The 13,262-nt window shown below is 35.4% G+C and overlaps 2 protein-coding genes across 7 annotated transcripts in view; both read left to right on the top strand.

The window, feature by feature from the left end:
• Positions 1-7,383, top strand: part of mef2ab (myocyte enhancer factor 2ab) — a 41,423-nt gene extending 34,040 nt beyond the window's left edge. For all 4 annotated transcript variants that reach the window (XM_067445193.1, XM_067445196.1, XM_067445195.1 and 1 more), the window contains one exon: positions 6,009-7,383. In XM_067445193.1, the coding sequence (XP_067301294.1) occupies positions 6,009-6,348 (340 nt within the window). In that variant the 3' untranslated portion in view covers positions 6,349-7,383. The remainder of the gene's footprint in view (positions 1-6,008) is intronic.
• A 3,290-nt stretch (positions 7,384-10,673) lies between these two features.
• mctp2b (multiple C2 domains, transmembrane 2b) overlaps positions 10,674-13,262 on the top strand; it is a 29,657-nt gene continuing 27,068 nt past the window's right edge. For all 3 annotated transcript variants that reach the window (XR_010905268.1, XM_067445199.1, XM_067445200.1), the window contains exon 1: positions 10,674-10,801. The gene's annotated coding sequence lies outside the window, so the exon portion shown is untranslated. The remainder of the gene's footprint in view (positions 10,802-13,262) is intronic.

A 13,262-nucleotide genomic window follows, 5' to 3' on the forward strand; every position in this document is an offset into this window, starting at 1 on the left:
CACTTTATATTAAACAAAATCTCAAAGTGCTACAGAATTAAAACAATCAACAACAATAAATAAATAAGTAAATAAAATAAAATAAATAAAACTGAAAAATTAAGAAGTAACAAGTCAATTAAAAGCTCTGCTAAAAAGGTGGGTTTTAAGACCACACTTAAAAGCATCTACAGTCTGTGGGGTCCGCAGGTGGTCAGGGAGAGCATTCCACAGACTGGGGGCTGCAGAGCAGAAGGCCCGATCTCCCATAGTACGGAGTTTGGTCGAGGGAGTTCCAAAAAGATACAGAGAAACAGAGCGGAGGTTACGAGTGGAAGTTTGTGTGGTGAGGAGTTCCTTTAGATAGGAGGGTGCCTCACCATGGATGCACTCGTGGGTAAGGAGAGAGATCTTATACTCGATCCTGAGCGAAACAAGAAGCCAGTGGAGTGATTAGAGAATGGGGGTGATGTGGTCATATTTGCGCACCCTCAGGAGCATCCTAGCAGCGCTGTTCTGAATACACTGCAGCCTCTGGAGATTTTTGCTAGGGATGCCGATAAGGAGCGCATTGCAGTAGTCCAGCCTGGAGGAGACAAAGGCGTGGACAAGCTTCTCCGCATCTCCCAATGTTAGTATGGGACGACGTTTGGCAATGTTTCTGAGGTGGAAGAAAGAGGTCTTACACAGGTGTTTGATGTGCGCTTCAAAAGTAAGCTGTGATTCCATTCTGACCCCTAAATTGGTGACTGAAGTGGAAAGTGGAATGACCTGATCAGAAAAAGCAATGCTGGGGATAACGGACTTCTGGACCTGAAGTGGAGTGCCGACTAGGATAGCTGCAGTCTTGGAGCTGTTTAGCTGCAGAAAGTTTTGCTTCATCCATACCTTTATCTTATCCAGGCAAGTGACCAAAGTGGATGGTGTGAGGTCAACAGAGGGAGATGAACTTGTCCTAAAGTATAGTTGAGTGTCATCAGCATAGCAGTGAAAAGAAATCCCATGCCGGCTGATGGCACGGCCAAGGGGGAGCATGTAGAGTATGAACAGGGTGGGTCCGAGCACAGAGCCTTGAGGGACACCGCAGGTGACGTCGTGTGACGGGATGTAGCTTCTCCCAACGCAACATATTCAGTTCTCCCAGTGAGATAAGAAGAAAACCAGTTGTGGACCGAGTCAGAGAGACCGATGGTGGAATGTAAACAGTGAAGGAGGATGATATGATCAACAGTATCGAAAGCTGCAGTTAAGTCCAGGAGGATGAGAAGGGATGGGGAACCAGCATCTGCCGCCATCAAAAGATCGTTTGTGACCCTGACTAAAGCTGTTTCTGTGCTGTGTCCTGAGCGGAAACCAGACTGAAATTTCTCATATAGATTGTTTTGCACCAACTGGAACTGAAGCTGTGCAGCAACAGCTTTTTCCAGCACCTTAGAGAGGTATGGGAGGTTGGAGATGGGCCTGTAGTTGTCAATAACATCTAGGTCTAATGTGGGTTTTTTAAGAAGTCATCTGATAACAGTTTTTATTGATGAAGGAACATGGCCAGCCTGGAGGGATTTATTATGGATTTAAAACACAGAGGTTAGATTTTACCAAGAATGTAGGAAAAGGATCCAGTACACAGGTGGATGGTTAAATTTTTCTGATGATGTCCTCAACCTCGCACTGTGTGATGATGGAGAAGCAGTACAGATGTTGGAAGGTCCCTGGCTGTAGATCAACAGACGGGACAGGCAGAGCGAAGGTGCTAGACAGGAACAAGTGGATGTTGTCTACTTTATTCCTAAAAAAGGTCATAACATAATTGCACCTCTCTTCTGTGGCTTCTGAAAAAGAGTGAGGTTGCGGTTTGAGGATGATATTAATAGTGGTGAAAAGCTTATGGGAGTTTCCAGGGTTATTGTAAGAGAGTAGAACTGAGACTGAGCATCTCTCAAGGACCTTGCGTAGGCCTTCTGATCACATTAGCATTTAATACGTTTGGGGTTGGTAAGATGTTTTGTTGGTAAGTGTCCTTGTTGCATATGTTACATGTACATGTAAATAACTGAGTAATATGAATTAACTAAATGTACTTACTATAGAGTTAGATTAGAGTTTCAGTGTTATCCTAATCCTACCCTAAATCTATAGTAAGTACGTGTAGTTAATAAATATTCAGTACTTAAAGGTGAACTATGTAGTATTTTTGCAGTAAAATATCCAAAAACCACTAGGACGGTGTTATATATTTTGTTCAGTTGAGTACCTACAATATCCCAGATGTTTCCAACTATTTGTAAATTGTGAGAAAATTGCTATTTTAACTAAGGACAGGGACGTTTCAGCATTGCATTTGAGGGAGTCGCCTGTCAATTGCGTCATATCTGCGCTACCCTCGGTTTCGGCTTTTATTTGGCAGGAGCGCTTTACTCTTAGCAGTGTGAACAAGTGAACACACGGAGTAATGTCATAACATCGTTTTAAACACACTTAAATGTATCTAATATGATAAACAGAGCAGCATTACCTCAAAATCATAACCGGAAGAGCGGATCTGTGCAGGTGCCCGGCGACTGTGTCCCGTCCTGTCATAATAAAAGTCCCGGTATTTGCGAGGCGAGTATTTGTTTAACAATCGCTCCAGCAGCTGTGCTCAGGTCCACAACACTCGGTCCTGCTCTGCTTCACACTACAGTAACGTTAATAACCGCATGCATGAACATGAGTCCTATTTTCCACTGGCTGTGATGAGAAGACCACGTCTCCCAAGATGCTGCGCTCACACTTTGCGTCATCAAACTACGCATTTGTTTTGAATAGGTGCCCTCCAGTGGACGGGAAGTTGCATAGTGCACCTTTAAATAAATAATTATTCACTGAAAAAAATGTGGAGTGACATTTACTTCAAAAAAGCTAGGCAACTTTTTCCACACAGAAAGTGCTTGTAATCTTTACTCGGGCTATTCTAAGTAATATTTACTTACTAGAACCACTTATTTTTTTACGTAAAATACACAAGTAAATTGCACTGGCAATACTCATCTATAGATTGTAACTTTCACTCAGATTACCATTGCATCCAATTACAAAACCCAAGTGAATATTGCTGTGGCATGAAGCATGTCACCATTGTTGAGATTCTTAGGCTGAATCTTGATATCTGTGTGTGAGAAAAGCTTGCAGGAGTTCAAAGTGCTAAGTGTACAGTCTGTTATAAAATATATTCAACTTTTCTGGTTAAAACTGTGCTGGATCTTTAATAGAATAAAACAGATTAATAGTATATTGCTCATACTCGGGTATAAGACTGGTGGATTAAGCCACTACACAATGATCATATTCTGATCATCAAGCGGTCAAAAGCATCTGATCGTGTTTTCTCTGCTTTTCTTGCCATAGCAAACTCAAGCAGAGAAACACTAACATTAAAAAGTTGCCAAACTGCCCAACTGAATAAAACACTAATCGCCATAATGGTGACATTAAAAAAACTCTATTAATTCTCAATAAGAGCTTATGAAGCTTTAGCTACCGTTATTGTGATTAAAGGTAACTGTTTTCTGTTAGAATATATTACAAAAAGCAATTCATCCCTTTGATCAAAGCTGAATTTTCAGCATCATTAAAACTCAAAGAGAAATAAAATGTCATTGTGTCTCCTCCGAATTTGCCTCACTGGCACGACATGCTCAAAACCCGTCTTCGGCGCAATAATTCCGATCTTTCATGTATTCATACTCTTGTGTAATTGACACCCCATCCTAAATAAATCTGTCTCTTCCGTGATACCCTGAAAATTTTGAATAATCCGATCTAATATGATTTCCGACCTGTAAGGTTGCCAGAATAATAATCTTACACGGTGTGTTAATAGGCCAGAGGAGAACTGGCACCCCGACTGAGTCTGGTTTCTCCCAAGGTTTATTTTTCTCCATCATGCCCCGATGGAGTTTTGGTTCCTTGCCACTGTCGCCTTTGGCTTGGCTTGCTCAGTTGGGGACACTAAAAATATGATTAAAGTTATTCAACTTATTATACAAATAAAATATATGAATTAGGTCTTATTTAATTCTATAAACTATAATACTGATCTGCCAACATTGTCGCTATATGATAAATTAAAATAAGCTGATAACATCACTGTTTTCTCCAGTACGGCTGTACAGCCAAATCTAATTTTGTCGCAATATTATCCTGTTTGACACTGTGAAGCTGCTTTGACACAATCGTGATTGTAAAAGCGCTATATAAATAAAGTTGATTGATTTTAAAGAAGATTGGCTTAGTGGTGAAAGTGGTGGGCACAGCACAGTAACAAAACAGACATTTACAGTTAAACCCAACACAAGTATAGCGTAGGAACTCAAAACAACTCAACAGGTCAGTTTAAATAGATGTGTGTGTGGTTTGGGTTTCAGAGATGTTTAGATAACTATAAAAGGGTTCACATGTTCCCATGGCATGAACATACCATTACCAAGCTAGTCGATCTATTTAATTACTTCAGTTTTTAATTTTTAATTTTTATTTTATTTTATAAAATGAAGCAAACTGATATAATATATCAGTTTAAATACTTAAATTAGTTTTTATATTATAAGCTGTTATAATTATATTATATTGTAAGAATAATAAAGAATTGATCTCACAAGGGGATTGTTTAGGCATCCTTGCCATTAAAATAGAGAATATCCTGATAGAGAAAATCTTGGAAATTCATAAGCAACAAAGTTTGATGGTTTAATGGTGACAGTCGCCAATAAAAACAATCTCAGTGTAACTGCATATTGTATTATATTATATTATTTTAAAGAATTTAACTGTTTTGGGGGATATTTTTAATATTTATTGATAAAGATGTTAAAGGGTTAGTTCACCCAAAAATGAAAATTCTCTCATTAATTACTTACCCTAATGTCGTTTGACACCCGTAAAGACCTCCGTTAATCTTCTGAACACAAATGAAGATATTTTTGTTAAAATCCGATGGCTCAGACAGGCCTTCATTGACACCAATGTCATTTCCTCTCTCAAGACCCATAAAGGCACTAAAGACGTTGTTACAAAGTCCATCTCACTACAGTGGCTCTACAATCATTTTATGAAGCAACAAGAATAGTTTTTGTGTGCAAAAAAAAGAAATAACGACTTAACGGAGAATAGCGGATAATAACGGAGGTCTTATGAGTGTCGAACAACAAGGGGGCGAGTCATTAATGAGAGAACTTTTATTTTGGGAGGTGAACTAACACTTTAACAGCATTGTAAAAAAAGAAAAGAAAAATCAGTCAAATTAAAATGTGTTTAATTTAGTGACTTCTGAATAAACTGCTTTTAAATATATAAAAAATGTAATATACCACTAAGTTACATCAAGGGTTAATACAAGAGAAATAGCACATTAAAGTTAAAAGTTATAACTGCATGATGAAAGCACTTTTGTGTGTGTGTGTGTGTGTGTGTGTGTGTGTGTGTGTGTGTGTGTGTGTGTGTGTGTGTGTGTGTGTGTGTGTGTGTGTGTGTGTGTGTGTGTGTGTGTGTGTGTGTGTGTGTGTGAGCCTGTTTATGTGGTTTATGAGGACACAAATTTGTATAACTACATGGGTATTACACTGGTATTACACTATAAATGTGGTTTATGAGGACATATCAAATGGCCTCATAATTCAAATGGCCTTAAAAACATACTAAATGATGTTTTTTTGAGAAAGTAAAAATGCAGAATGTTAAGTATAAGTGTAAGGGGATAGAAAATACGGTTTGTACAGTATAAAAAACATTACGCCTATGGAGAGTCCCTGTAAACCACATAGACCAACATGTGTGTGTGTGTGTGTGTGTGTGTGTGTGTGTGTGTGTGTGCGTGCGTGCGTGTGTGTGTACGTATGCTGTACAAGTCTGGTAAGAATGTTTTTGCTCAGTGAGATAAGAAGATAACACTGAAATGTCTTTACTGTCACATACAAAACGGAAAAAAACCTCACTTATCCCAAACATTTGAACTGTAGTGTAAATACTGATATCCATCGTTGTTATCTCTCTAGAAGCACACAATCTCAAGTTCAGGCCTCTGACTCTTCCGCCATCTCCATTAGCATCAAATCAGAGCCCATCTCCCCACCCAGAGAGCGTGCCGGACACTCCGCGTACCCCACCGTCCACACCAGGCCTCGGCCCAACTCCAGACAGGAAGTGGGCCGTTCTCCTGCCGAGAGCTTCAGCTCTTCTGGTAGTTCATATGAGGGCAGCGACCGTGAGGACCAGCGGCTGGACTCTCACGCGGCCACCGCTATATCAGCACAAGGTGGAAGATCATCACCCGAGACGAAGAACCAGGAAGATCCCTCAGTCAAACGCATGCGCACAGACAGCTGGGAAACCTGACAATGAACGGCTCCTTAAACAAGTCAAATTTCTGTCAACAGATATGCAGACTGCAGCTCTGTCACGTTTTGTGCAGCAAACAACGTGAAGACGCCTCTGAAACAGCAGTAAAAATTCTTGTAAATGAGTGCAGGTGTTCAGTTGTTGGAATTGTTTTAGAATTTAAGGTCTATGTAGTTTAAAACCTAAGTTGTGTCAATAGACAGTTAAGCCTTGCTGCATTATTGGCAGGATATTATTTTTGCAAGCCAAATGTGTTATTTTATCTTTTGTATTTTTATCTGAATCCTCAATCAAAGCCATATGAATATTGATTGGGACTTGCTGTTTGTATTTAGTGTATGTGTTTGTTTGATGCCCTGGTGATCAAATTTGACAAGACATTTTATTTGATTTAATTTTCAAGTAGGAAAACGTAAAAACCTCGGTGGCGTGTTTACTTGTTTGTCAAGTTTTAGATGAACCTCAGGTATCTGCATATCAATCATCAACTGACAGCCAGATGACTCGTTCAGGTTGCAGTGTTGGGTTTAACTATTAGTTACTAAGTACTTAGTTACTGTAATTTAATTACTTCTCCCTTTAAAAAGTAAAGTAAGGGATTACTCTTATTTCTTCTCTAATTTAATTACAGCTACTTTTGATGTAATTGAACTAAATACTGTATAGACTGTATTTATATATAATACAATAGTGGAATTAACATTTGTTAACATTAACCAAAATTTAAAATCTAACTTTGTAATATAAAAATGTTTTTATGTATCCTTTTCACATTTATAATACTTTGGTCAGTTAAGAATAATTTATGTAGTTTTATATTATTTATTTGAATTAATTAAAAGGTTGATTTAGAAAGTATTAAGTATTTACATACTTTTTGAAGAGAGTCATTTGTACAGTAATCTAATTACACTATTGAAGATGTAATTAGTAACTAGTATTAAATTACTTTTTAGAGTAACTTATACCCAACACTGTCAGGTTGTGGAGAAAAGATGGTGAAAGGCCCAAAATATGGAGCTAGAAATATGACAAAATGATCTGAATTTGAATTGTATAAATCTGAATTATAGACAAGTGTAATCTAACAAAATTGAATATTATGTTGCATTTTACATAGTACTGAATTAGATTTTTTTTAAATGTTGAATATAGAACATCTGAAATGATTTTATGTCGAAATTGTATAGACATGTATTTTCAAACAGCAGATATTTTTTTCTGAATTAATAGACTGTAAATATTCAGTTTTTGAAAATACAGATTCAAGATTTCAGATGAAGAAGAAATTCAGATCATCAAATTCAATATTCTAAAATTCAGATCATCAAATTTAATATTCTAAAATTCAGATAATCAAATTCAATATTCTAAAATTCAGATCATCAAATTCAATATTCTAAAATTCAGATAGCAGAAATTCAGATCATCAAATTCAATATTCTAAAATTCAGATAATCAAATTCAGTATTCTAAAATTCAGATAATCAAATTCAATATTCTAAAATTCAGATCATCAAATTCAATATTCTAAAATTCAGATCATCAAATTCAATATTCTAAAATTCAGATAGCAGAAATTCAGATCATCAAATTCAATATTCTAAAATTCAGATAATCAAATTCAATATTCTAAAATTCAGATAGCAGAAATTCAGATCATACAGAAAGTAGGCCAGAGGTCATCATCAGGGAAATCATCATCAGGCATTTCGAAATCTCTTTTTCCGTGCATTAATCTAAAATAAACAAAAAAGTATAAAAGGGCTGTTTGATCTTCTCTTTATTCCATTACAAATAGGAAATGAAATGATCAGGTGGTGCTCTGTTGGATTTTTCTGACATCCTTTACTCTTCCCTGATGATGACCTGTACTTTCTGTTTGATCTGAATTTTAGAATATTGAATTTGATGTTCTATATTTTAGAATATTGAATTTGATGAACTGAATTTTAGAATACTGAATTTGATGTTCTGAATTTTAGAATAATGAATTTGATGTTCTGAGTTTTAGAATAATGAATTTGATGATCTGAATTTCTTCTTCATCTGAAATCTTGAATCTGTATTTTCAAAAACTGAATATTTACAGTCTATTAATTCAGAAAAAAAATCTGCTGTTTGAAAATACATGTCTATACAATTTCGACATAAAAACATTTCAGATGTGTTCAATTTCAGATGTTCTATATTCAACATTTTAAAAAAAATAAAATTCAGTTCTATGTAAAATGCAACATAATATTCAATTTTGTTAGATTACACTTGTCTATAATTCAGATTTATACAATTCGAATTCAGATCATTTTGTCATATTTCTAGCTCCATACCAAAAAGGCCTAATATCAACACCCCGAATAAATGGACGATAAAATGAGCTAAAAATCATGAAATTGCCTTTTCGTCTTAAAACCACAATCCCTCTGTAAGGGATCATAGATAATTAGATGTTAAATATCATTTATACACTGTAAATACCGCTACTTTAAAAACCTTCCATTTAACAAGCATTTAAAAAATAAATAATATTGAAATATGTTTTTATTCTTATTTAGACTCTGCTGAGGCACAGTTGAGCTTTAAATTCATTTACTAGTTATTGAGCCCACTGTCTCGCATGAGATGGTTACGGTTTTGCTGCTACTACCAAAATGATTTTTTTTTTTTTGGCTCATCCTCTTTACTGATTCAGGAATATTCTTACTCTGTAAAAAAAAAATGCAGGCCCCAATTGAAAATGTTCTAGTGACTGATCACATCTAAAATTTCCTTCTAGTGACTGAAGATGCGATCAGTCACTAGAAAATGTTCAATTTGGGCCTGTATTTGATTTGAATTTTTATTTATTTATTTTTTTTATTTTTTATTTTTACAGTGTATTTGCCATATAAAATCATCTCCCACTCACTTGATGTAAATGCAGGAACTCTACTGGTTGTATAATTCTGTGCACAGATCAAGATACTAACCCCTTTATTGTTTGTAGCCTACACCATGATAAATGGCAATAAACATCATGTTAATCATCTCTGTCGCTTTTAGCCGCTTTGGAGTGATCTACTTGTGTATATAATGATTGACTAGGTCGTTTACTTCTGTAGAAGGTTGTTTATGGGTATATTACAGGATGTGAATTCTTTGATGATGTTTGGGGTTTTTCCTCATTACCGCAGAAGCATGCAGGGTTGACATTGTTCCTACCGTTTTCTCATTTGTTTTGCACTGAACATTTAGGGTTTCTACCATAGGCTGTAACTCCACTGTTTTTTTTTTTTGAGTGGTCAGAGCAAGCAACCCTTATGTAACAATACATTAATTTTTGCAAGAATGTATAATGCTGGCCTTTGAGTTACATTTAATATACACATAATGCATTCAGTGATGTATTGCATCCTTAGTTGCTATAATGTAAAATGAGTGTGTCTTTTACAAAAGTCCTACTTATTAAAGGAATCAACCTGAAGGTCAAGTGCATGAAAAAATACAGCCTAAAGCTGACCTGCTACCAAAAACTACATTTATTTATCCAGTATTTATTCTTACTTGAGATCATTTTTGTTTGCAGACTATTCAAGCAAATGTCATTTTCATGATGCAGAGATTTTATGCTCAGCAGAGAGAAAACATGTAATAAATCTTACAGTTTCGTGATAACCTATCTCACAACTGGATTGACAGCAGACAGACTGTTGTGAGAACCTGAGGATTACAATGTGATCCATGTGACTGAGCAGACTGACAGATTAGAGCAACCTTGTATTATATGGGCCAAAGAACAGCCCCGTTGGGGGACAAATACATATTTCGAATGGGACATTAAGTTGTTTTCCTCCAGAGGGCGCTTGCTGGCTCAGAACGCATTCCCCATTGAAACCCATCCGAATCTCAATAGAAATATATATTTTTTTAAATAAATGTATGCACTAAAATATATAATCGCTTAACTTTTGGTTTAAACTTCTACTTGGCTCACAAGTGAAAACGCCTGTCATCGATCTCTATAAAATGATTAAACCATTGATTGATCACAAACTACTGTGATTGGTCCATTCTGACCAGTGCTGAGAAAAGTAACATATGTGGCGTGACGACGCTACCGTACTAGTTGATCAGCGGTCTGGAAATTACATTTATAACTGAATAATGACACTGAGAATGATTTAAATACTCATTAATAGTTATATTAACATTTATTTATTTATTTAGACCCAGCCATCCTGACCAAATAAGGACAACTTCCTGGCCAATAATAGCAGATGTTGATTTATGCTAATCGCCGCTCTACTCCCTGTTGTATTTCGGTTGCTCCTCACATCAGTGAAGTGTTACTCATGTCACTCGTACTAGAGTAGGAAGTTAGTGAAAGCACTGCTGTGAACACATGAGATGATTTCTCTCTGGTCCAAAACGTCTTTAAAGGAAATGGATTAAGTTAAACGATTCAACTCAGGTAGGAATACTCTACAGTTATTTATTCAAATTATTTATGCATTCAAATGATTGAACGGAATGCTTGGTCATTTACCTGTTGGGACTGCCCCAAGGTAGCCTAATGTGCGTGATTGATTTTAATTTATTTTATGACACTTGAAATTTGTCTTTTTTACTTGACCTTAATTGTTAGAGCTCATATTGTGCAAGTATTGTGATTAATCATAATGCATGTGCTTCTGCGGTAAGATTGTTTCATAACTGCATTCTGCACATTTTTGGTAGTCACTTTGTAGACAGTAATAGATCCTCCACTGTGGAAGAGAATGCCGTTTCATTGTTTGAGTTGTGGGAGGGACAATGTATTAAGTTGTCATCAGAAGGAGATAATAATGTTGGGCTGCTATGCTTGTTTCTGACATGTTTTTGAGAGTTAAAAAAACTAAATAATAATCATTTTTAATAAATAATAATTATAATAAAAATTGAATTACCTTACAGTACTCTTTTACAGAACACTAGCACCCATGGGCAGTGGGTGAATGAAAATAGACAGACAGATATATCTACAGATCTTACAATCTATTTGAAATTACACGTCAGTTGTAGATGTTGGTCTGACTCTTTGACTTATGCCATTCCCATTATTTGCAAATCGCATAAAAATTAGGCCCAAAATGTGCTCAACTAAACTAAACACCCTCAGATGGGTTGTAAACATCATAAAGCATTCCTGACACGTGACTCAGTGTATAGCTGGGACTGAGCATGACTGTACAAATGAATGAAGTGATAATACTAATGTCCATTTAACCAAGTGGACGACGTTTAGACCGATCCACCGTAACTGTTAGCTCAAACCCAACTTTACACTGAGCTTTGTTTACTCAAAAGTTAATGATTAATGCAGTTTGAGTAAGCGGTTGTATCTCATGCCCAATTTGACTGATGTCGGTGTGTCTAGTGCTAGAAATCACTGTTGTTACCAAAGAGATCCTCTTTTATTGGTTGTCTGATTTGAAATGTTTATTAATGCATTCCAACTGGTGATGTCAATTAGATTAATCGCGATTAATCGTATCCAAAATAAAAGTTTTTTTTACGTAAAATAAATAAATAATAATAATAAAAAAAAAAAAAAAAAAAAAATATATATATATATATATATATATATATATATATATATATATATATATGCACACACACACACACACATATATATTAGTGCCTTACATATCAGTACTTTAAGAGTGTGGATTAGGTATTATCTAGGAGGTATTATCTACATATTAGTACCTTTTTGGTTTTGTATGTTAGGGTGACAGCACTGTACCTTTTTTCTGACAGTGTATTAAACACAAACTTTTAATATGGATGCTATTAATCATAATTAATTATAATACTAAACAGCGATTTCTTAGAATTGGACTCAAGCCTTTGTCCAAGAGATTTTAGTTGTGGTTATGTTAACATTAACTGCACAGTGACATTTAGTGACTTTTGCAATATTGGATATTTTCAAAAATTTGCTTGTAAACTAGGTACTAAATTTAGTTATAGTTCCTCAAGAACAGTAAAAGTAATATATTAATAGTTCCTCAAAGTGTCTTCTATTGTGTAAATAACCTCAGGATAACATACAAAACAGACTCAAATCATACTAGCTAAACCTTTTTAGCATGAGAGTTTTGAATTTTTTTCACAGTACTCTCTGTGGTGTTGCTGGAAACCCCAACTGTTTACCCCAGCCATTTCCTCAAAATGCTTAGTTTGCTGTAATCCAGTCCCCTGACAATATCTCAGAGACTGTGGCAGGGTTATGAGTTGAATGCAGTAAGATTTGCCGTCATGACAGAGTTCATGTTCACAGTATTTAAACACTTTAAGAGCATTATGCAGCTATTGCCTTGTACATAATTCATATACTTATCAATAGTTTAGGGTCTGTAATAATTGTTTTAATATTTGATCAAAATACATATTGTGAAATATTATTGCAAATTAAAAGAACTCTTTTCTATGTGAATATATTTAAAAATGAAATTTATTTGTGTGATGCCAGAGCTGAGTTTTCAGCATCATTACACACAGAGAAAAAACTGTACATTTAGGGGTACAACAGCTTGTCACAGCTTGGATCAAAACCTATTTGTACCTTTTTTCACCACAAAAAGGTTCATAGGAGTACTTTTGTATTTGTTTTTGTTTTTTGTATCGTACCCTTCAGAAATCATAATATGCTGATTTGACTCCAGGATTTATTGTTTTTTTAATGTCTTCACTGTTACTTTGATCAATTTAATACATACTTTCTGAATGAAAGATTTAAATGATTTAATATATATCAATAACAAAAATCTTACTGCCAGAATTTCTGTACTTATTGGTTTGCAAAGCTTGTCTTCCCATCTCCATAAATCTAGATATCACTTTCTCTGTCTTTTTATGACTCACAAAACACACACTGGCCTTTTTTGATA

This window comes from Pseudorasbora parva, chromosome 1 (genome assembly GCF_024679245.1).
Source record: "Pseudorasbora parva isolate DD20220531a chromosome 1, ASM2467924v1, whole genome shotgun sequence".
Taxonomy (NCBI): domain Eukaryota; kingdom Metazoa; phylum Chordata; class Actinopteri; order Cypriniformes; family Gobionidae; genus Pseudorasbora; species Pseudorasbora parva.